This window comes from Diadema antillarum, unplaced genomic scaffold, assembly GCF_040938485.1.
Source record: "Diadema antillarum isolate AM-2024a unplaced genomic scaffold, OU_Dant_1.0 seq00000183_RagTag, whole genome shotgun sequence".
NCBI classification, from domain to species: domain Eukaryota; kingdom Metazoa; phylum Echinodermata; class Echinoidea; order Diadematoida; family Diadematidae; genus Diadema; species Diadema antillarum.
Genome location: NW_027271250.1, coordinates 2,018,906 through 2,044,665, shown reverse-complemented (window position 1 = coordinate 2,044,665; position 25,760 = coordinate 2,018,906). Strand labels below are relative to the sequence as shown.

The 25,760-nt window shown below is 37.3% G+C and overlaps 1 protein-coding gene across 1 annotated transcript; it reads left to right on the top strand.

Moving 5' to 3' along the window:
• Positions 1 to 627: 627 nt before the first annotated feature.
• On the top strand, positions 628 to 24,388 carry LOC139728579 (uncharacterized). The gene is made up of 12 exons (XM_071639516.1): positions 628 to 774; positions 4,378 to 4,474; positions 4,588 to 4,614; positions 4,777 to 5,091; positions 6,503 to 6,598; positions 7,636 to 7,766; positions 8,466 to 8,551; positions 14,776 to 14,932; positions 15,501 to 15,602; positions 18,907 to 19,065; positions 20,165 to 20,260; positions 24,218 to 24,388. Exons 1-12 carry the CDS (start codon positions 628 to 630, stop codon positions 24,386 to 24,388), a joined length of 1,584 nt encoding a protein of 527 aa, XP_071495617.1.
• The last annotated feature ends 1,372 nt before the right edge of the window (positions 24,389 to 25,760 follow it).

Genomic DNA, 25,760 nt, shown 5'->3' with positions numbered 1-25,760 from the left:
TGTCTCGTTCGTGAACAAGATCAGTGGTGAATATGAGCTGCATGCTTGGCGGAGGTCTGCGCTCTCAGAGTGCTTCTCTAGTTTGCTTATTCGATGCACAAAAAAATGTGTACAGACTCCCTGGACAAAACAATGTAATGTCTATGCCTTGCGAACGAACTGCATAATCACGATTTTACTTTATGACTGAAATTGATTATCGATTGCAAAAGAAACTAATGTAGGAAGATAGGAAAAAAACGTGAAAAGACGCAAACATAAACAATAGATATTGCATCTCATCTATTTGAAAAAAAGTGCAAAACTCCTTTAGCTTACACTATAAACAGTGACAATGTAACGACATTTCACAGAGTCATATTTGTACACAGAAAAGATTTGACGATTTGATGAGAGCTAAAGCATTAAACGCCTTTGTTTGATGGGAAACGGACAGATATAATAAACGTTCAATGTAAAACCAATTACAATCTATTAGATTGTAGATGGGAGGATTACAAACTGTTTGGGATCTTGAAATTTTGACACATAATTATTACGAATCCTTTTTCTACTACCGAATTTACACACATAATTTTCATATACGAATGCATCGCGTTATAATTATGTCACAGGAATTCCGATGACATGCCCGTCATATCGCACCAATTCCCCTCGTCATCGACCGCGCCTGTCGATTTGGATGACGACCTGGCGAACCTGGAGTTTCCCTACGAGAATATAGTGATGGAGGGAGGTGGGACCCAGGGGGCAGCTTACGTCGGGGCTCTCATGGTAAGTGCAGTTTTTTAAATCAATATTATTATTCAATATTACTCGGTCTAGCCTAAAGTTGTTGTTTTTTTTACTCACTCTCCTTGTTTCCCTTATACCACGAATATTTGGGGCTCAGATTACACAAGCTTGCTTTTATGGCCTATAGGTTCCGACATATTTCTTTATCATAGTTTATAATTATTTTGTACAAAAAAAGGAACCGCAAACTTGATATTGGCCAATTGCCTTCATGACCATTGTGTGTAATCATGGATATTTTGTTTGTTTGTTTGTTTGTTTGTTTTTTGTTTGTTTACAATTGACTACGTGGGTCTACAAAAAGCTACAAAACAGTGTGCAAGGTAGGTGTGTAATAATCTGTGTTCATGCATAATATATAACGCATTTTTTTTAAAATCATGAATTGAATTGAATTGAATAGTAACTGAAAACTTGATACACATGTTGCGACGAGATGTAGGTCTACTTCAACATTTTGCAGTGTACTCTTGGTTGTAGCTATGTACCAAGTTGCCAGTCTCGATCAAGTTTTCTGATTCGTTCTGCGCTATTTATGTATTGCTTAGAATAATTCAGACATGCGTTTGGATAGTAAACCGGTGTTTCTCAAAGATGTTACTCTCTTCACATTGCAAATAGCATGCGTTCTTGGAACATGCCTATGATCGATGCACTCATGTATCAGAGTGTACGAAACCTGATAATTTCACACCTTTGAAAGAACTTAAATGTAAACGATCTTTAGACCACTATTACCAAAAGGGATTTGTGCATTTACATGATAATGTCTTTATCGTATTTTTTTTTTGGGGGGGGGGGGGGGTGGAGGACATGTTTTAGAGAAACATTATTCAAATTTGCTCACACACTTGGAAATCATTTTATCTTTCAAGTTTCATGATAGGTGTTTATAAACACAGAAGCCATTCTGAAAAAAAGTGTGCCATATCTAGGACAAAATCTAAGGACGGTTTTGAAATTGTTTTATATGGTGTCTAATTTTGTTAGTGAACTGAGGATGAGCTGAAGCTCCTTTGAAGATGTTATCTGTATTGCATCCTGCAAATAGGCCTACGGGAAAATCATTTCCTTTCATCATCGTCGATAATGTCACAATGATTACAGGCCTATTATCTTGATCATAACATTCCAGTGCTCCCCGTTAATCGGGACCCGCTTTAGCGGGAACCCAATCTAGACGTACAAAGTTTTCACGTATTATTTCCACCGCGTAATCGGAATCATGAACCGTTTTATCACACGGGAAAAATCTGGCTGAAATATTTCTATTGTCGGTGTATTGATGTCTAAAATGATAAGTAAATCCTTCGAAATAATTGCAGGGATGTCATTTCCTTATCAAAAAGATTATTTTCTAACCAGTTTATGCCGACTAGTGCCCTGACTTCATGCCCTGGATCATCTCAATCTTGCAGATATTCCTTACAGTTGATGGATCCCATACGGAGGAGGCATACTCCACTAGGGGTCTGACCAGTGTTCTGTATGCTGTGGTTATGAGTATCGGTGAGTTGAGGTGTAGATTTCTTCTCAGGAAGGCCAAGGTGTTATCAGTCTTTTGGCAGACATTGTCAACGTGCTTGTTCCAGTTTAGGTCAGACACCATTGTGATTGAAGATACTTTGTGACTTCCACAGAGATCATGGATTGAGTTAGAGAGTTTGTACTGATGTTCTATATGATTCCTCTTCATAATGATTAATATCACTTCACACTTATTGGTGTTCAGCTCCATCGTCCATTTGTCTGTCCATTCACCGGGCATGTCAAGATCTTGTTGTAGCTGTTTGGTGTCAGCATCCGAGTGGATGGTAAGATTGACAATGGTATTGTCAGCAAACATTCGGACCATTGATCTAAGTTGGTCTGGCAGGTTATTTATGAAGTACAGGAAGAGACACGGACCGAGTACGGACCCCTGCGGCACTCCAAAATCTACGTCAACATGTGATGATCTACAGCCATCAAGTAGTACTTAATGCTTAAGGTTCTTCAGGAAGCTGGTGATCCAACTGTGGCTGCGCTTTCTAACTCCATAGTCAAGCTTCTGAAGGAGGCGTTGGTGACCGACGTCAAAAGTGTTGCTGAAATCCAGCACCAGAATATCTGTCTGCTTTCCATCTTGTAGATTGTTCATCAGGTCACTCACCGATCCCAACAACTGGAGTGCACATGATCTATGTTGTCTGAAGCCGTGCTGAAGTGGGTACAGGATATCTTGGTGGTTTTCATGTGCCATGATGTTGCTTGCTAGTATGTGTTCCATCAGCTTACAGGAAATGCATGGAAGGGAGATGGGCCTGCAGTTGCTTGGGTCCGCTCTATCTCCTTTCTTGAAGACTGTCAATATGTTTGCATGTCTCCAATCATCTGGGATCTCTCCAGAGTTGTATGACGTCCTGAAGGTTTTACACAGACAAGGTGCTTTAAATTGGTAGTAGACAGCTCCTTCAGTACTAGTGGAGTAATCCCATCAGGACCACGCGCCTTCTTTGGATTGAGATTGTCAAGTGACTTCTTGACACCTGCCGTTGAGATGTTGATGTCACGTATGGTTTCATATGGCGAGTTTGGGGGAGCAGATCGCATTGAAATGGAGCTTTCTTTCGTGAACACTGTTTGGAACCGGTGGTTGAGAGCATCTGCTTTCTCTGTGGGGTCTGTTAGATTTCTTCCCTTTGAACTCAGCCCTGAGATTCCTCCATGCACTGTCACTCCGATTTGGGTTTAATGAAGCTCCAGAATCTCTTCATGGCCCCATACTGATTGCCTTCCTCATCATCTGTTTCAAAGATCGACTCAAGGTATTTTCAATATTCTCTTCTCATCTCTGCCTGGATTTTCCTTTTGAGGCATTTATTTTGCTCTTCAAGATCATGTGGGATGAGTCTCTTGGTCTTTGAGAGGATTTTGCATCTCTTAGTAAGCCTGCTCCCCCTCTTGATGAGTTCCTGATCTTAGCAGATACCCGTAGTAAGTTCCTGTGCTTCAACATTGTCTGGGGAATGTGTGCCTCTCTATACCTTCCTGGAGTCCAGTCTTGAATATCTCCCACAGTTCGCTGGTGGTAGCGTCATCATACTTCGATGCTATCTCATCCGATACATTGGCCATGCTGGTTTGGAAAGCTTCCCAGTCAGCTTTGCTGTAGACTGGAACTTTCCTGGGGGTTCTGCCTTCTCTGAGATGGGTTCATGTCAAGAGTGAGGAGGGGACATTTGTGATCTGAGATTCCAGGTACCACCAAAACATTGTGAACAAGAGTTGGATTGTTGACAAGGTAAAAGTCAAGGATGTTCTGCTGTCTTGTAGGCTCCTCTACTCGTTGGATTAGACCATAGTCATCAAGCATCTCTCCGAACTTGTGAACTTGTGGTATAAGGCAGGGTGGCCACATTCCTTCACTCGTCGGTTTACCCAGTCTTTTCTAATATTGTATTGTATTCTATTTTCTATTCTATTCTGTATTCTATTCCATTCCATTTCAATTTATCCTATTATTCCGTCACGACTATAATCTATCTGGTTGTAATAAGTACAAAATTTGGCCTAATGAAAATGTTGCGTCGGCGTTTGCAGGAGCTGGAACGACTGGGCTATACGGACAAGATCCATCGCTTTGCCGGGTCGAGCGTGGGGTCCATGATGGCCACATTCCTTGCTGTAGGTCACGACTGTAAGAGGATTGCCGAGGAGATGGCGATTAGTGCTAAAGGCCGCGATTACTTGGGTGAGATTTTGATATCACTTCCACATGAATTTAACTAAGAGGGGACAAATACAAAATAGTAAGTTCATATCTTTCTAAGATAAATGGTGAAAAGTGCATGTAGGTGCAAGTGCTTATATAATATTGCTGTTCCGTGGAAACATTTTGAACTTCAAAATCTTAAACATTTCTTATCATACATTATGATATTCCGCCATTTTGTTTGCTTTTAAATCTCTTATCAAAGTCACCTGGGTATCAGCAAAAAGTAGGGCCTCACTTTAACGCTAATAATGCCATTGTTCTATCAGATGCTTCGTGCGGCGTGCTGAGCGCGATCCCAAATGTCGTCCGGTCTTACGGCTGGCATCCCGGGAGACGGTTGTATGAGATGGTGTGCCGAATGGTGGAGGAAAAACTGGGCGATGGCACGGCCACCTTCAAGGATCTCTACGACCAGACGGGGCGGGAGCTCTGCGTGGTCGTCACCAACATCAGTAGTATGATGGAGGAGTACTGTCATGTTAAAACCACGCCCAACATGCCCATCGCACTGGCGGTGCGAATGTCGACCGCTATCCCAGGTATTCATGCTATTGAATGGGCTTTAGATTCTCTGCAATCTGATTAGTCAATTGTCATGCAATGATTTTAACTGATCCACACTGTGCCATGCGTCCGGTAAAATCCGAACGCATGGCTCAAGTCTTGTACAGTGTAGTTGATGTACCGGATGCATGATGAGGAAAATGGCTGTATTTCATGAATTTACGGACCCGCTTTATAACACAAATGATGCACAGGCCTATTTCATTTATCAGTGAGAATAATTGTATGCTCTTGTTTAAATTTGGAAAAGTCTAAAACTCACGAGTGCAGCGAGTGGGTTTAAACAGTTCCAGAGTTAAGCTCGCACATCCAATTCTCACCGATCCACTCTGTCCTGTCCATTATTTTATATAATAAAAGTTCCTCTTTCTGTCTCCTCATTCTCTCTTTCCTTCGCGGACGCCATTACAGAGAGAACTCCTGTATACATATCACTGGTAATTCAGATGATGAGTTTGCATTTATTTTACACGTGGCCATTGAACAAATACTGTACACAACATGGATCACAGTACCCATTGTTACGATGATAATTAGAACGTGTCCTCCCGATGGACAAAGTCATGAGGATTATATATAAAAGACCTTGACTGAGTGTTTGTCACTTGCTGTCAAAACACTTAGACAAAGCAATTTGTGGGCTTAACCCACTGAGCCTCAACAATCCTCGTAGAGACCAGCTGATGGTATTTGATAGCACAATAACCTTTAATCACGGTTCATAACCTTTAATCACAATAACCTGTAATCACATAAAAGACGTTGACTGAGTGTTTGTCACCTATACTGTCAAAAGACTTAGACAGAGCAATCTGTGGGCTTAACCCACGGAGCCTCAACAATCCTAGCGGAGACCAGTTGACGGTAAATATTTGATAGCACAATAACCTTAATCACGGTTAAAGTAAAACCTCGACTGAAAATGGGTTAATACGCAAGCTAAAAAAATGACAGGTTTGTTTTTCTACACACACACAATCGTCATGTATATGTGTAGAACATTGGTTCGTTTTCTTTATACGTTGATAGATATTCACACAGATGTAGACGAGGGCAATTGGGAGGAACTCGAGATGAAAACAATTTTGGAGCATTTGCAAAATCAAAGACTACAAAGAAGTTATAGAGAGTGACGCTCTTACAAAATCAGTTATGGAAACCGCCACATAGTAAATGGTGATGCCAGTATGCCTTAGTCAATGAGAGTGTATTCTGTCATAGAGTTGTGCTTGATTCTATATGTTTATCACCATAATTTTGTTACGCAAGTGAGTGATATGATAGAGAATATAGCGAAATATGCAGGGAAAATAATCTTCTTTGGACTGTTGCGAGTATCAATACACTTTTGTCTAAAGTTATTCTTTGTTTTATCGTGACCATTAGGTGTATTTCAGCCGTACAAGAGGATTTTTACCGGACAGACAGACGTGTACGTTGATGGCGGAGTCATCTGTAACTACCCGGTCCACTGCTTCGATGGTAAGATGACAACTTTCAACAACGGAAGCCGTGTGTGTGCGTGCGTGTGTGTGTGTGTGTGTGTGTGTGTGTTTACGTAATACTTATCAGTGCCAATTTTTATGTATCAGTGTGATTATGCTCCATAAATGTTTCATAGGGTAGGCCTATTGTAGGTAGTGGGCTCAACCAGTGTTTATTATCACGTATTTATGTAAACATTATATACTGTCTGCCAAAAGCCAGCGAAGTGATGGTTTGATAGTGCACTGGCAATTAAACGGTGAATATGCACATTCTCAGTGCGCGTGCGCATGAAGAGAGGCCAAAAGAGCCACGCGTCTTCTGGCCTCTCTCCTCCAATCACCGCAGCTCGCGGTCACGTTTGTGTATGATGCGTACACACACACGCACATACACACACGTGTCTCAGTGGCAGCATTGTCCCACACGTTTATGGATATAGCACCGAGTCTGGCATTGCGCAATTGCTTGCACAAACTTCGGTCGTTCGGAGTTTACGTACCACTAGGGATGACGATTGGCTGCCTTTAAAAATCCCTTCCAAATACTAATTGTCTTAGAAAGATGTAGTTGCAGTAAAGGAAAAAAATAATTCTAAGAATTGACGCAATTTATATAAGTACAATTTGTAAGATGCCATCTGTAAATGCATATCTTCATTTATGCTGAAAAAAAAAATGTGTATTCATACCGCCTTCTCTTCAGTTGCTTCACGTCTGTGGAGTTCTCTCCACATATAGCAAACAAACTTTGGGATTGTAACAACCGTCATACCTTCAAATCTGAACTAAAGACCTATCTTTTCCAGCAACGTTGTGAATAATGTGTGACATGATTTTATCGTGGGAGCCAGGCGCCTTTGAATGTTCTTTCCAGACAAATTAATGGCACTATATAAATGTTGTTCATTATCATCATCATCTATACGGAAATGTTAGTATTCATACTGAAATGTCTTCTTCTTGTTTGAAACGTATGTATTTATAATGCAAAAGTCTCAATAATCTTATACTGAAACCCTCTCGATACTTCAGGATGGTGGTTGTCCATGAAACCTGAGGACTCGTTTTTGCGGAAAGTACAAGATCTGGAAAAGATTGCCAGAATGCTTACGAAGGAGGAGCGCTTTGGAACATTCAACGACAAGACGTTTGGGATGATTACAGTAAGAATTATTGGTGAAAATAAAAAAGTGCAAAAAAAAATAGGGAGAATCAATAGAGTGTGACAGCATACATGAATGTAGGTGGCCATGACGTATTAGGAAGTAACAAAGTCTTGACAATTCACTCTGAGCGTTTACTAATATTATTCCTGTTTAACTTCTTCTGCTAATTCCACTGCATCACATATTCTTGAAGGCATATGAATTATGTCATACACAAGTGTGATCTGCATCGCGATATGACAAAGTAATAAATTTATTGTTTTATCGTATAATAATTTCGCTAAACCTGTCTAAAATTTTGCATCAAGCAAGAATTCGAACCTGACGTCTTCTCATTAATGTCTATGTGACTGATCTGTTTGAAATCATGCTGAAAAATTTTAAAGATCTCAAAAATATACATTGTTTACGACTTTGACATAAATCATCACAACTAACGCATTTCTTAGTATTAGCATTCTTATCAGTAACATTGTATGATTGTTATTCTTCTTCTTGTTTGTATTATATTTATCATCATCATCGTCATCATCATTATTATCAAACTATCATTCCTGCTATAGTATTAATGTGATCACAATGTTAGCGGAGTGTTTGTGTAAGAAACAAAATCAAAACTGTGGACTGGATGAAATATGATTTGTAATATTTACCTTTCCTATTTCACACATTATACTCTTTCTGCTTTTGTCTCAGTTCAGTGAGCATGAATCCCACACACTTCCAAACAAGCCCGAGCTGATCTCAACGCCGGCTCCTCTGCCCAATACAAAACTCGCAAGGTACAACAGTTATAACGCCATATTTTAGTTTGTGTGTGTGTGTGCTCGGATTTATTTTGGGTGGTGTTCGTTATTCCGAAGGTTCACTAATCCGAAAATAACTTAAAGTTCTTTATTCCAAAACACACGTCATGCATGCCCTATATACCTATCGATGCTCGTTAGTCCGGAAATTCAGTATTGTAGGGAATTCGTTAATCCGAACATTGTGGCGTTATTCCTGGGGTTCGTTATATTTCACAAGTTTATTAATCTGAAAATGAAAAGAAGGTCAATGTATACTCGTACCACGAATCTTCGGAATTGCGAACCCCCATTTTAATTTTCGTATCAACGAACTGTAACCTTTATTTTACTCGGCTACCAAAGGAAGACAGCTGTACTATATATACCGACGTCCCCTTCAATGGACCTTGTCTTGCACAACCACTGCTACCAGCGAACTCGAACCCCAGAACCTCATGACTTAAAAGTCTGTGGTTTTATCCACTGAGCCACTACTGCTCTTTGATTAGTCTTCTTACTAATTTACAGCACTCACACGAACTACCCATATCAAATTATACACGCAATTCTATGTACTATATAAGTGATTGTTTAACCGTCATTTAAAGGATAAGTTCACCTTCATAGACATATGGGTTGAGTGAGTGCAGCAATATCAGTAGAACACAACAGTGAGAGTTTGAGGAAAATCGGATAATCCGTTCAAAAGTTATGAATTTCTGAAGTTTCTACTCAGTCACAGCTGGATGAGAAGACTACTATAGATTGTGATGTCACATGAGTACAACGATATAAAGAAAGAATAAAGAAAATTCAACATATTTCCATTTTTCTCGAATAACAAAAGAACGCTCGACTTCTCTCTTTCAGAAGGCAGGGAGAATAATATTACCCTAAACATACGTCAGTAACAAGTCGAAGAAATGTGCGCTTTATTAAAAAAGTAAAGTTTTGTGACATTCTCTTTTTATTTTCCTTATATTGTTGTACGCATGTGACATCACACACTGTAGTAGTCTTCTCATCCAGCAGTAACTGCACAGATACTTTAAACAGTAAATAACTTTTGAACAGATTGTCCGATTTTCTACAAACTTTCACAGATATGTTCTTCTAATATTGTTGCCTTCACTCAACCCACATGTATCATATGAAGGTGGACTTGTCCTTTAATGTCCATGTCAAACCCGAGTGTTGAATAATGCGTCTTTACATGTTGGCTACTTTTGTAAAGTTGCGTATTCCTGTTTTGAGTTATGTTTCAGTTACGCGTTATGAATTCATAAAATATAAGAATGCATTTTATTTCGTTGACAAAGCCCCTACGTAGTAGAACCTACGCAGTTGTCTTCTTTCTGATTTATGCATTTATCAAAACACAAATGATAGGGAAGTGAATTTTAACAAACACTAGTTGCACTTTTATGCAATTAGTATATTATATTTTTTTTTTGTGTGTGTGCGTATGTTGTTTGGTTCGTAGATTTGCTTCTTTTTATAAAGGAAAAAAAAATCAATGTTTATACATGCAGATACAAGACGTCTGGAAGAGTACACACACAATATTTACACCACAGGCCCCCCATTCTACACAAGTCGTATGTGAACCTTGGTGTCCGCTGGACTTTTATTCAGCCGAAAAATGATGTGTACAGTTGGAGTGAAATGATTCTTCACTCAATGAGCTACTTGAAGATGTCGAGTTGTAACTAACTATTTTGGGGTCTTGCACCCTGGTTTTGTTTCAGGCTCTCAAGCTTCATGCATATGATTATTTCACTGAGTCCGCCCCTCTTGGAAACCCATTTAAAATATAACATTAAATATGACACATAGATGTCCCTCCCCTTGCCGACACAATTAACCAGTCATATAGATGACCATTGGTCATCTGATGAATAATTATGAGGTGGACACTCCATAAGGCACTGTCAGCAAAATAAAGACTAGTGTCAACACAATAAAGACTAGTGTCAGCACAATAAAGACTAGTGTCAGCACCTAGGGACTAATGTCAGCACATTACCCCCTTGTCAACTTAAAGCTAGTACTCATGGGGCAGATAAAACTGTCACTCCTCATCTTGTTTTGACCAGTGTCAGACTTCCACCAGTTATACATTTTCTTTACTATCGGTATTCCCTTGTCTCGATTCCAGGTGCCTACAGCTGACCATTAAAACAAGTGTGATCCCTCTCATCGGATTCAGGATACCTTATGTAACGTGCAAAGAAGGGTCATATCAGCACTTTGAGACACTTTCTTATTCTGTACATTGTCTACCAGGAACACTTTGTTATTATGTACATTGTCTCCCAGAAACAATTTGTTATTATGTACATTGTCTCCCAAAATGAAGCTTCTCAACAATTTCAGCATTTCTCATTTTAGAGAAAGACACTCATCAGCAGTTTGGCTTCTCTTCTACTTTGGATGGTCTGCCTGGACCGATCTGCAGCTCTATGTCCAAGCACAATAATGTGCAATGAATATGTTATTAGTCATATTCATTATTTTAATAGTCATATTCATTATAGGCCCTATATTCCTTTAATATGCTTCGTCACAAGGTGGCAAAACAAACAAACATGTAGGGTGTCTTGAACACCAAATCGAGATCCGTTCAAGGATTTTTATGTGAAGTTCCCACATCTGTTCATTGCTTAGATTTGTTTGTTTGTTTCTTTCAGTTTTTGGTTTGTTTCGTTCCATTTCTCATAATCTTCTACCATGCCTTTTCAAAATGTCAAGAATGGAGGAAGCGTTCTGTAAAATGAACAAAGACTGGTATACTATTTTTAGCGCCAAATTATTTTCGCTAGAGCAATTTTCTCCTGTTGACTTCTAGGCACCCCCTCCCCCTCAAAAAAAAGTACACAAAAAGTACACACATATACGCGCGCGCACACACACACACACACACAAAACGTAGATGCCAAAACCGGCTTGTCACGAGATCAATGTTGGGCTAAGATTAAACTTTGTAGTTGATCTACATTATAGCAAGCCAGTGGCTTAGTTATAGTTAGAAGTTTCAGACCATGATTTTAAAGGTTTAGCCTTCCCCGTCAAGTAATAATAAGCATTGCGCTAGGCGCAAAATTGCTTCTTCACTCGTCAATAGCTGCAACTGCCCTTACCATGTCAGCTGCCATAGCAAGAAGGACAGGTCAAGGCTACAGGTTAGATGATAGAGTACTCTTCACGTTTTTCTGAATATACTTGAATTTCCATCGTTGTCCTCGGCCTGTTCTGGCTCAACACGATAGAGCAACGACCAACAACAACAATGTAAGAGCACCCGGTTGCATCGAATACCATGATATTCACAGATCACTATTCAGCTGTTGTGGAGCTTGACAAAAGTGAGGAAAACAGTCACGACTTTGCTAACTTTATTTCGAGTACTCCTATAAGGGGCAAAACTACGGTCTGGGGCAACAAGACTAAAACATGTACGCAAAGATTGCAGAGATGCCAGAATAAGTTTGCTCGGCTGGCCTTAAATGCCGACAAATTTTCCTCTTCTTCTCCTCTGTTGAAAACGCTTCGGTGGCAATCAATCGAACAAAGACTTAAATACCAACAATGTATAATGGTTTACAAGATTTTAAATGACAGAGTGCCGGCTTATCTAAAACCACTCATTGCCATTAGACCAGTGTACTACCTCACAAGATACGCAGTCAACAGCCCCCTCTTTGTGCCTACACCACGGACAGAATACATGCGAACATCCTTTTCTTACCAGGGAAGTGCAATATTCAACACCTTACCAGTATTCTTACAAACTTGCCCCTCTTTTGAAAGATTTAGAAAATTATGCCGTCAATTGAGTTACACGTTTTAAATGAATATTGATTATGGTATAATGGTTATTTATTGAATGTTTTAACAATTTTGTATTTTTTTAACTGTTTGTATTGGTTTTTTTTAATGATTTTTCTTCTTTGGTTCCATTAACCCCTATTATGGTATTTTAAACACAGTTTTATATTTTTGGTGTGTCATTACAGTAATTTCTATTACACAGGGTTTTTTTTAAAATAATACATTTTGTTTATGCCGAATTAAGAATACATTTTAAGTCAGTCTCCATGGTCTAAAGTATCTCTTAAAGCTTGTATTGTTTTGTGTAAGTGGCACCAGAAATATTAGTCACGCCCCCCCCCCCTTTACAGAATTCCTGGATCCGCCCCTGTGTTTGTGTGTGTGTTGGTCGGGGGGGGGGGGTGAGGGGGTGAAAGAACGTGACGACAAATACTAGTATAACATGGGTCTAATGTGTTGGTCTCGTGGGCTTTGTTTGCTTTGCTAGTGTCGAACTCATGGGCTGTATGACTCGTGGGTGTCGGTCTCGTGATGAGCACCCGGTCAATCTCCATTTGTTAGCACTAATGGACGGCATGCAGGAGCAGCGGACCCCGGAAGAAGTGACACATGGATATCAGCTATAATAGTCCATGGGCCAAGACCCGAAAAATGGGTTGTTGGTACCATCTGAGGTGGCACAACCTTTTTGGTGTCAGTTTGTTTGTCGGGCATAGATATGCTTATCAAGCTATGATAGCAATTCCAAATGAGTAGCTTAGTCATAATAAATGAATTTTTAACCAATTTGGTACATTTTTTACATCCCTATACTTCTGAATCGAAACTAAACCGCTATACAAAGAAGAGCACTGCCTTCTGTATGTCCACAGGTGTTCTGTTGTAAACGCGGTGCGCTTAGTCTTTATTCAAGGCAGCGAAGGGAATATCCAAAGGGTTATGATGTCCACAGCTGTCACGCGGTGCGCTTAGTCTTTATCTAGACCAATGTGCCGTTATCATATCTAAAGTTCCTCATAAAAGGGATTATCTATACTGTTTTTATACTACCCTATCAACAAATACATCAGTTTTAAACAAAAATCACTCTGTTCATTTACAATATCATTCATTATAATGTATCGTAGTGTACCGGTACATTGTTTTTGCATTATCTTATATTGTTGGAGGGAAATAAAGCGACATTGGCGTGGTATCAGCGTTTTCACCGTAGCGTTTTCGCCGGAAAATGATAAATAATTGAAATATACGGTAAAATTCACGAAGCATTGCTTTTGTTGTTGTTGTTGTTTTTAGATAAAAGGATATACACTGTATCATACGCTTTGGATATTCCCTTCGCCGTCTAGAAGAAAGACTAAGCGCTGTGGACATCATAACCTTTGGATATTCCCTTCGCTGCCTTGAATAAAGACAAAGCGCACCGCGTTTACAATAGAACACCTGTGAACATACCATAGAGCTGCATTTTACAACCCTATGGAACATACAGAAGACAGTGCTCTTCTTTACTGTAGCGGTTAGTTTCGATTCAGAAGTATAGGGATATAACAACGAGACCAAATTGGTTAAAAATTCATTTACTATGACTAAGCTACTCATTTGGAAATGCTATCATAGCTTGATAAGCATATCTACGCCCGACAAACAAAATGACACCAAAAAGGTTTTGCCACCTCAGATGGTACCAATATCTGGCCTGGCCCATGGACTATAATTATCTAACCATGAAGCTACTATATCTAACAATGGAGCTACTTAACCATGGAGCTACTATGTAGCTCTATGATCTAATTGGAATGCGTTGTTTTTTACCGCTCTGATCCCTCCTCTCTCTTTGACACAAACGATGTATAAATTAAAATGAATACAGTGATCAATGATGGAAATGGGTGGTATGATCATCTTCCTCTCGAAAGGCAGTCTGTGCGATGTCTGAACTTGTTTTTAAAGATTCCATTTGGTGTGTTCGTATACTGTTGTTTTCACATTGATATCTTAATCTGTGACATCATGAGATCTTCTTGGCATTCCTAGTAGTGAAATGGCATGGTCACTCCTCTATACTATAAATTAAAAATTAGAATTAACGTAAGATAGCTATACCGTTATATGATTGACTCCAATCGAAGCGCATCGATGTCGTCATGCGCTCTTTCTCTCACGATGAAGTTACCTGCATGTTGTGATTTGTGTGTACATCGATTGTGTGAATATTTAGTGTTCTTAGAACATGCTGTTTTGTACGTAGATTTCTACGTATATTATTATGTGAAATGCTGTAAAATCAAGAGAAATTGTGAACCAAACTGCAATTTTAGCCAAACTAAGCTACTGAAGAGAGATCTCATAACGTCAAATTCAACTGCGCCCCCCCCCCCTTCCAGGGCCTATGTCGAGCTCGAGGCCAGTCGGAAGCAGTCGTTACGTAATCACCACAGGATGACGACGGCTATGAATCGTTTCCTGCAAGTCCTCAGGGAAAACGACGTCGACGAGAATCAAACGATCAACCTCGACGAATTGCAAAATGCTATTGAGAAGGTATATAAGTAAAAAAAAAAAAATAACCCAAACAAAACATAGGACCAATCATTATTCGAGTGAAAATCACACATGCCTATATCAGATATGGAAGTAGCAGTCCATTGTTATTCATTCTGTCGTGGAGATGTGTTTGAAACATAGAGCTGCATTTACGTATGATACAGCTCTATGGTTTGAATTGCAAGATGAGGCTTTTTCAAAGTACATGTAATTATACAATATTATAAATCTATAAAATGAAAACGCTAGAAACAATGAAATTATGTAGTGCTCTGCAAGAGCTCCTGATATTTCTGAAGTGACACGAAAAGAAGAAAATATGGAAGTAATAGGGATTAGATTGGAATTAATCAGAATGGAACGATTCAAATTTGTCTAGAGCAATATCAAAGGCAGAAAAAAATACAACGGGAAAGAGATTACATGTGTGTCTGCTTGGACGTCTTTAAGAGTGTCCTTATACGTTGTTTTAGCTGCAATAGATACAGGCAGACTGTTCGAAAGATTGGATAGGTTTGAAAACCATGTACTTCGAAAAATGAGCCACTTCTCAATTTGCCATCAGTCTGGGGACAAGTTTTCCACAGAGGACGCCAAACTCTTGTTCGGCGAGGGCGCCACCATCGATGAGATCTTTAAACGTCTCGACATCAATGATGACGGCAGTGTGAGTATAGCACGTATATACACTCAGGAAAAAAAGAAAATAAACTCTTTTTCCAGTTAATATTTTGCATAGAAGATTTAGATAAAAATCAATGTGTCATATACCACATCAAAGATTATTTAATTGGCTATCAGCCTGGTAGGTTTATACAAAGAGAAATTTTACGCATGAGTGAACACATTTGTTTTTGTCCTCCAAGGCAGAAAAGTAAAAATTGCAGAATTGGACATATTGAAATCATTTGCAAATGCCCTCCAAGATAGCAGTGATAACCAAAGACCACTTTAAAGCAATGAGAGACATGAAGGAAACAGCAGAAATTAGTTTCCGTTCTCTTGTTTCCCTTTATATTCAAAACAAAAACATAGTGGGGAAACTGAAGGTGGAACATAAGCATTTTCCATCAATTCAAACTTTAATTGACATAGGGAGTAAGCCGTAAAGGTGATAAAATGGACAGAATTTCTTCGTTTTACTTTTTAATTAAGGAATTTAGGAATGCACGAGACAAATTCAAGATCCAAATATCATTTCAAATTTTCTTGATTTGAAATAACGTTTCAAATGTAACTTTTTTTGTTACCATAATTTTCTCTTATGTCTTTTGACTGCGGATTTGACAAAAGATTCTTCAGTTTCCTCCATCATTTTTTGCCTTTCTTTATCTTTTGAGGGTTACAGAGACATTATTGAGATCATAGGTTGATTTTTGCTAATCAATTTGCATTTCTTTTGTGGTAAATTTGTCTTTTGTTCTCATTATTATATGGAAGAGCAAATACGCTTGAATAAAAACTTGTCCATTTTGCAATTTTTACTTTTGTGCCTTGGAAGAGAAAAACGAATGTGTTCACTCATGCGTAAAGTTAACATTTTCATTGACCTACAAGGTTGATAGCTAATTAAATTACCTTTAACATGGTATATAAAATACCATCTTTAGCCAGATAGTCTATGAGAAAGATAAACTTGAAAAAGTGTTTACTTTCTTTTTTTGCTGAGTGTATTCACAGGTATGTTATTGAGTCTTGGGAGTGATGCAGTGTAAATACATTGTACATTTTCTTACAAAATCAAAGTTGGGAAACTTCAAGCTGGTTGGCGTACTCTCCACAGTCCTTCCCCCTGGCTGGAGACATGTACGAATAGGATTGGCTGATAAAGTTGAGCTCAGCTCTTCTGGTTTTGATTTGATTTGCTGCATTATCAACCAATTAAATAACCTCGTTATATTCTCATGATTTCATAATGACTGATTTCATAAACACTGAACTGTGGAATGTAATCATACATGTATTGTTTTATGCAACAGCATAGGTAAAAATGCTTATGTGGTTATCAAGTTGTATTTAAAATGCAAAAGGCCGACATCTTATTGAAGCAAATGTTTGATGTTGTTGGCGGCATATTCTCTTTGATACATCAAGTCTCAATTAAAAAAAAAAATGTTTTGGTGTATGAATTTTTCCCACCTGGTGTTTTTGTTATGCCTCCGCCACGAAGTGGTGCCTAAGGCATTATGTTTTCGGGTTGTCCGTCCGTCCGTACGTCCGTACGTACGTCCGTCCGCTTTCGTTTACGCGATAACTTGAGTAATATTTACTGGAATTTTACCAAACTTGGTCCAAAGTATGAAGTATGATGGGGCAATGATTTGATTAGATTTTGGGTGAAATCGGCTAAAGGTCAAAGGTCAAAGGTCAAGGTCAAATCATGAAATTGTATCCGTTTACGCGATAACTCAAGACTGGATGGAGCAAATTTCACCAAACTTTCTTGGAGGATGATTTATGATGGTACAATTACTTGATTAGTTTTTCAGTGAAATCGGACAGAGGTCAAAGGTCAAAGATCAAGGTCAAATCCTAAAATTGATCTGTTTACGTGATAACTCAAAACTGGATGAAGCAGCTTGCACCAAACTTGGTCCAAGGATGATGTATGATGGGACAATTATTTGAGTAGATTTTAGTGACATTGGCAAGAGGTCAAAGGTCAAAAGGTCAAGGTCAAATGCTAAAAATGTTGTTATTTCCCCCATGACTGTGCAATGCCCGCAGTTATTTATTTGAAACTTTGTGTAGACATGTACAAAATTGTACTACTGTGTAAAAATTATCCAGAGAGAGTTTCATGTCATAAGGTCAAAGATCAAAAGGTCAAAGGTTAGGTGAAAATGATGCAATATCACTTTTCTCGCAAATTTGTTCAATATATCTTCATGGAACTTGGTACATATGCATGTACTGACTGGCAGGGATTATCTAGGGAATTTAGGGGTCATGGGTCAATAGTCAGGGGTCAAAGGTCAAGGTCAACTCCTCAAAATGTTACTATTTTCCTCATATACTAGTATATGCAATGATTGCATTATTAGTTTTAAAATTTAATATATGTACATGTACTACTTAATGGAGATTCTCTTGGAAATTTCTAGCCAGAAGGTCAAAGGTCAAACGTTAAGGGTCAAAGGTCAGGTTTAAATGAAAAAAAAAAGATATATTTTGTTCTGTAATTACACTCTTTCTTCATACCTTGAAAATTATACTCAATGCATAAACTTATAATAAGATCGGTCAGAAGTCAAGTAAAATTTTTCATTTCCCCAAATATGCGTATATACCTGCACTCTTTAATAGACAATTATAGCAAACCCAGTTCGTGGAAAGTGAACATTCAAGATATTTCTGCCAGTTATGTGAAACTGTCATCACACATTGTGAAGACATTGTACTATACACCTATTGGGAGAATAATGCATTATGGCGGAGGCATCAGTCGCCATAGCGACATTTCTAGTTCTCAATGTATTCATACTTTACAAAGAGAATGTTTTTATCCCAAGGTTATTATCATTTAACAATTAATGATAACAAGATAGTGATATTAACATTATAATCATGCTAGTTGACAATCTGAAAGATTCTGAAATTTTTTTGTTTTCGGAACGTATCTACACGTAACTGCATTAATTTTGTATGATAATGATGATGATAATACCTGTGGCTATTTGTATAGAGCACAGGTCCACGTTTCGTATTCACCTATTTATCTAGCTCTATTTTATTTATTCATTTATCTATTTATTGTAAGTACACTTATTAATATATTTTTTTCGTAACTGTCCTTACCATAGTATTTCTAATTCATTATTATGTCATAACGCTTTTGTGTAAATGACTATCTGTGATGTGATTTGTTTTTGTACGTGTTTTAAAAATGTCAATAGAAACAAAGTTTCTATAACCTATATCATAGACCGACAGAGATGAATCTCAATCATACCCGTGACCTTTAACCTCAGATCCACTTTCAAGAGTTGATGTCCTTTGCCGAAGAGGCAGGCATTGGAATACAGAGTCAGTACATCGGGTCGGGGCGAAACGACATCAACTCACCTGGTCAGTTTGTTGGCGGGGTCTTCCAGACGTTACTCAAGAGTGTCAGGCGGTCATTCTTGGCGGTAAGGCTCTATTCAGTCATTGATATACTGTATTGACGCACCTATTGCTCCACGCGGTATAGCACTAAATGTGTGATGCTATGAATTATGGTTTATTAGAATTTGAATAAATGGTATTTCACATCATTGCTTCGTCCAGTAATAAGGATGAAAAAGCCCGTTTGAAATAAAGAAAAAAAGTATAGGAGTTTCGACTCAAATTTGGCTTTCCCGCGAAGAGAGAAAATAGTATTGCTTTTATTTCTAAACCCAGTCTAATTCATATGTAAGCTTCTGGAAGATATGACTTTGCTTCGCGAGGACTTACCAAAAAATGTAGAAATAATACAATACAAAAAAAAATACTTTGGCCGAAAATATTTCACTCACTCGTGACATTAAACCATCCTCTTCTAAATATAATGATAATAATAATAATAATAATAATAATAATGATAACAATGATAATAATAATAATAATAACAATAATAATAATTAGCATTTATATCGCGCATAACTAGTAATACACAGTTTCTAAGCACCTTACATATTGTATAACAATCATACCAAAACTTAATCTTATATTCATCATAACTACGAAACTCTACAATAATTTACATTACATAATATACTTAAGCAATAATCAAGTACTAAAATACCAGCTTATTGTGTTTTTGTAAAAGCTCGTTCACTTCCATGTAGTATTCTATCTGTGTAATATTCTCTCGATTACATTTTATTTCACCTCGTTGGAAATTACTTTAAACTTGTACGTATGAAAAGTGCCGCACCCATGCAAAGAAAAACGTAAGTGAAAATGGTAATTTCTCACAACGATGAAAAGAAAAATGTCAAAACAGGTTACATGGAAAGCTTTCAATCTATTGCTTGCGATGGTATTACGATGATTATCATCCAGAAATACAGAGTAAGCGATGTTTGTTTTTATCATTTGATAGTTTGGTTTTGTATGTTATCGTATTTACTAGTTTTCGCTTGTAAATAGCACCAGTCCGCTAAAAGGAATACAATTATTATAATTATGATTATAATTATTATAATTATGATGATGATGATGATTATTATTATCATCACCATCATCATTACATTGCTATTACAGGGCAACGACGGTGATCGAACAGTTCTCATCAACACGGTGTACGTCAAGTCGCTTGACTTTGACAGTAAGCAAGAAGACATAGACTACATAATTGAGGTAATTTCTGATTAGCGTGTGTGGTTTTTTTTTTCTTTATTACAGTACTTTTCATAGGTACTTCACGTATGATGACATATTAATGGATGCAATAACTTATCGCTCTTATACCATATCATACTTGATACCGTGGAGAAGACTGTTCTGGTATATGGCGCATTTAGATTTACATGCATATAATTTATATTATACTTTATGCCTCATCTCATGTATTTTCACTATTGTTTTGTATATGCATCTTTGTGTCTGTGTTTTTGTTTGCATATCACTTTTGTTAAGGAGAGAAAATGCAAGTACCCATAAAGAACATCAAAGTATTTGTATTTTCTTCCAAATTTTATGTATTTTTTTCTGTCAAAAGCATCAAATGTCATCTTGATTCTGTAGTAAATTTTATTTCCAATGTACATTGAGAAGTACGCTAAAATCAAATCAATTCCAATGCAAGGATTGAAATAAGTCATGATAATAGTTGTCTCTTCTTCTTCTTCTTTTCGAAAGTTTGTTAATCCTGGCGGAAACTTCGAGCATATTGTAAAGAACAATATATACTGGATAACATTTTACAAATGTTTGTGAGATTTATAAGCTTTGTGGCCAGATATGACATTTGCCGCTCTCAAATGCAATGTTAATACTATATTAGTGTGATTATAGACTATATATACACTATATGCAATACATTATATGTATACAATTGTGTGTGTGTATATATATATATATATATACATATATATATATATATATAAATATTTAATTAGAGGTTGTGGCAGATCTGCGGTAGATCTGCGGCAGACTGTTAATGATGAATATTCATAAGTACGATTTCAGGAAGAGGTTGTGGTAGATCTACAACCTGTAGATACATGTAGGAACTTTGCCGTAGATCTGCCGCAGATCTACCGCAGATCTGCCACAACCTATATATATATATATATATATATATATATACAGTATATGTAGAGAGAGAGAGGGGGGGGTTATGAATATAATAGCATATCAGAAAGATAATGATAAATACAGCACTAATGCACCATCCGGATCGACCTGGTAACCTACTAGTATTCTGTGACAAAGAGGGATATTAGAGAGAATTATATAAAGTTTTATACAGCCTGTATATTTTTTTTTTCAATAGTTTATTTATTTCCATCATCACAAAGAAAAGAAAAGAAAAAGTTGACATAATCCAAAGTGATACAATTTTTTTTTCATTTCTCTTACACTCGTGCGATAAAGGATTTTTTTTTCAATACAATATAAATTATACACGAATGGTGTCGTAAAAAAAGAAACAATGCACTTTGTCATGGCAACAAAAATAGTAAATAATCACAATGATGGAAAACAGTGTTCCACTAAAAAAGCCACGCTTGTAAAACGTGGAACACTGGAACAAAACAACAACAGCACCAATTTGTTATACCAATAAGACATATTCATTTTAAATTCTTCTATATACTATTGTACATTTTACTCATTGATATAATGATGTTGATACTATGAACAATACTTACTAGGATTTTAGGATGCAAACGTATAAACTATATAACATATCACATTTGTGGCACAGACACTATGGGGCCAGGTGTGCCAGGAAAATTGAACTGAAAGGAAGATATGCAATCGGCCACAAAAAAACATAACGACGACAACAACAACAACAATAACACAATACACAGAAACAACAGAATTTGAGGAAATGCACTCAGACAGATACTGGACAACGAAGAACGAGGAAAAAGGAGCAGGGAAGAATAGAGAAGGAAAAGGAGAGGGATGGAAAAGGTCTGTGGACACACTACAAAATCTCAAGGAAAAGTGAAACATGACGGGTTTTTTCATTGAACAGAATTAACTGGTATATTTAGAAAACAAATATTTTTTGAGTTTATATCTAAATGTAATTAACTTCACAGATTCTTTTAGATCATTATCTAAGCTATTCCAAAATCTGGGTCCGGTATAAACAAATGTATTTTGAGTGTGTACAGTTCTAACTAAGGGAAGATGAAATTCTTTAGATTGTCTAGTGGGATAGTTATGTACGTGGCTGTTACGGTGAAATAAAGAATAAAATATTTTGGGTAGATGATTGCAGTTGTAATTAAACATAAATTGACCAAGTTGAAACAAATACAACTCTTTTATTTTCAGAATTTTGTGCTCAAGGAAAAGCTTGTCAGTATGTGCTCGGATATGAAGGTTAAAAACGATTCTGAGCGCCATCTTTTGCAGAAGAAAAAGTTTCTCTAACAATGTCGAATATGTATTCCCCCAAGCAAGAGTTCCGTAATTCAAGTACGGCAATACCAAACTTGAATAAAGCGTAATCAAAGCCGAAGAAGGAAGATAATATTTCAATCTATTCATTATGCCTATGTTACGTGCAATTACTTTACAAATATTGTTTATGTGACACTTCCATGATAACTTATTATCAACACAAACACCTAAGAATTTAATAGACGAAACCTCTTCTAGTGGATTAGTGTCAAATATAACATTACCTGGTAATCTATCTAAAGAATTACTGAAAAACATATACTTTGTCTTCTCAATATTCAGTGACAATTTATTTGCATATATCCATTGTGAGACATTCTTCAATTCATCATTCACTGTACTAATCAAAGTATTAGGGTCAGGGTGGGAATAAAAAAGATTGGAATCATCCGCGAATAATATGAAAGAGAGTTTATCTGAAGATCTATAAAAGTCATTAATGTAAACTATAAATAACAGTGGGCCTAACAAACTTCCTTGCGGAACACCACATTCTATTTTCTTCATAGAAGAATCAAAACTGTTCACATGTACATATTGAAATCTGTCAGATAAATAACTCGTAAACCATTGCAAGGCTTTTCCGCGAATACCATAATGGGATAACTTAGAAAGAAGTATACCGTGATTAATCGTATCAAGAGCCTTTGAGAAGTCCAGGAAGATGCCTATTGTATGCGAGAATGTATCAAGTGCATGTGTAATCTTTTCCACAAAGGTAAGTAAAGCGTGGGTGGTGTTGTGATTTTCTCTGAATCCAAATTGAAAATTCGTAAATATATTACTCATATTGAAAAATTTTACAGTTCGGATATATACTATTCTTTCCAAAATTTTAGAAATTGAAGTTAATAACGATATTGGTCTGTAATTATTGACATCATTTTTCTCCCCTTTCTTATATATAGGTATAACTTTGGCAGTCTTCATTTGACTTGGTACAAGCCCAGTACTAAGTGATAGATTAATAATATATACTAAAGGATCTATTATTTGAAGAATTATATTTTTCAACAAATAATTATCGATTCCATCACAACCTGGGCTTTTCCCTTCTTTCAAATTATTAATAATATCAATAACTTCTTCGTTATACGTAGGGTCCAAGAATATAGTTTTAGGATTAGGTATATCTAAAAAATCAAAAAACACTTTATTAGATGAAGGGATACTTTGTGATAAATTTTTCCCAATCGATGCAAGAAAATCATTAAAAATTTCGGCCATACCAGCAGGTACATTGCTTGAGGTATTACCCCATCGTACTTCTGAAATACTAGATGCATCATTAGATGTATTCATAACATCTTTTATTGTTTTCCAAATATTCTTTATATCATTTTTATATTTCATTATCTGGTTGACATAAAATTTTCTCTTTTGTAAACGCAATAAATTAGTAAGCGTGTTTTTGTAAGTCACATATTTTTGTCTGTTTTTATCCGTAGGGTTACTCCTGTATTTATAAAACAAATTATTTTTTCTATTAATCGATCTTAAAAGTGATTGGGTTACTGATTGGGTTAGTGATTGGGTTACTGATTGGGTTAATATATCACATGCATTAGAAAGGAGAAGGGAGAAATAGAAATATATAGGGGCCTACATAAACAAGAGGTGGTGGTTGACTTGACTTGTGTTCCTGAAATGTATTTCATATTAATACTACAGCAAGGACGACGTGGCATGCGAGCTTTCCTGACGTACCAGAAAGAGAAGGGACGCCTCACTCCTCGAAAGGGTGTAGGAAGAGAGAAAAGTGAGCGCCGAGTCGGGGAAGTCTACCCGAGTGAACTATCCGTCACCGCTGAATCCAGCAGTGAGATGGATAACCGTGGTTAATACATTAATGTACACTTGTCTTATGCAAATAAGCACTTAACATACCTGTAAGCCGATAATCTTGGGACACACACACAACACACACACACACACACACACACACACACACACACACACACACACACACACACACACTATATTCACGTATGTGAACGTGAACGTACACATAAAGGATAATGTTGTGTTACTCTATACTTATTTTCCATTGCTCTGAATTCCGTCCTCAGAAGATAACAATTCGAACAACAAATAGCACGAGTTATTCACAAAGTCTTGAAAATTACAAATATCGTACAATTATGTGAATATTTCCCCTGATTTTTTGAAAAATGTAGGCCTACCATAAGTTAACTCCTCCCGCGGTGCAAAATCGCCTTATAATATTATTCCGAACGTGATTTTCGTAATGGGGTCATCGACGGATTTCACATCTTATTCATGCATAAGAATAAGTATTCGTACCCCAAATCACAGCACATCCGTAAAAGAAAACTGAGGCGGCAAATGAGGCTCAAATTTCTGTATTGCACCGAAAAAGATCATAATACATGTATTTCGAACAAATTACGCTGTAAAATCTTGTGATAAATCTAAATCTTCTACATCTAAGGTAAAATGAGAATTATTTTTGTTTGTTGGGTCCAACACAATACACAGGGTTGAAACTACAACTCTGAATATACACACGCGTGGAAGCGTGCAAACAGGACGGAAAGTGCTGCTTTGACTTAACATTTTCTCATATTGTTGCATAATGACAAGGACTTTGGGAAGAAGGTTGGCTGCCCCACCTTTTTTTAACTCACCTGAGCCAAAGGCTCAAGTGAGCTATTGCGATCGCTCTTCGTCCGGCGTCCGTCGTCCGTCGTGCGTCATGCGTAAACTTTTAACATTTCCACCTCATAACCCCATAACCGATTTTCACCAAACTTGGCAGGTAGCATCCCTAGGGGAATAGGATCTCTATTCTGCCCTACTTTGGCAAAAGGAAGCAAGTGACATACCATCCGAATTTGAGTTATTGATGTTTTCATAATTCACATAATGAGCTCTTCTTCCAGGCCAAATTTCATGCAGAAACACTCATCTTACTAAGAGATATGTTAGATAAGACATCATGATAGTCCGTTGACGTCAGTGTAAATGACAGGCACATTTTGCTCTTTTACGAGAAATATCACTTTTGTCACTTGCTTCCTTTTGCCAAAGTAGGGCAGTATTGTTCAAATGGGCACCATGCCAGCCAAAGGCTCAAGTGAGCTATTGCGATCGCTCTTCGTCCGGCGTCCGTCGTCCGTCGTGCGTCATGCGTAAACTTTTAACATTTTCACCTCATAACCCCATAACCGATTTTCACCAAACTTGGCAGGTA

What these genes read in the sequence shown, in the direction of transcription:
- LOC139728579 (XM_071639516.1), top strand. Translation starts at nt 628, where the DNA reads ATGCCCGTCATATCGCACCAATTCCCCTCGTCATCGACCGCGCCTGTC. An exon ending in CCTTGCTGTAGGTCACGACT is followed by an intron (nt 4,475 to 4,587) that starts GTAAGAGGATTG and finishes AATACAAAATAG; the next exon opens with TAAGTTCATATCTTTCTAAG. An exon ending in ACATCAATGATGACGGCAGT is followed by an intron (nt 15,603 to 18,906) that starts GTGAGTATAGCA and finishes CTTTAACCTCAG; the next exon opens with ATCCACTTTCAAGAGTTGAT.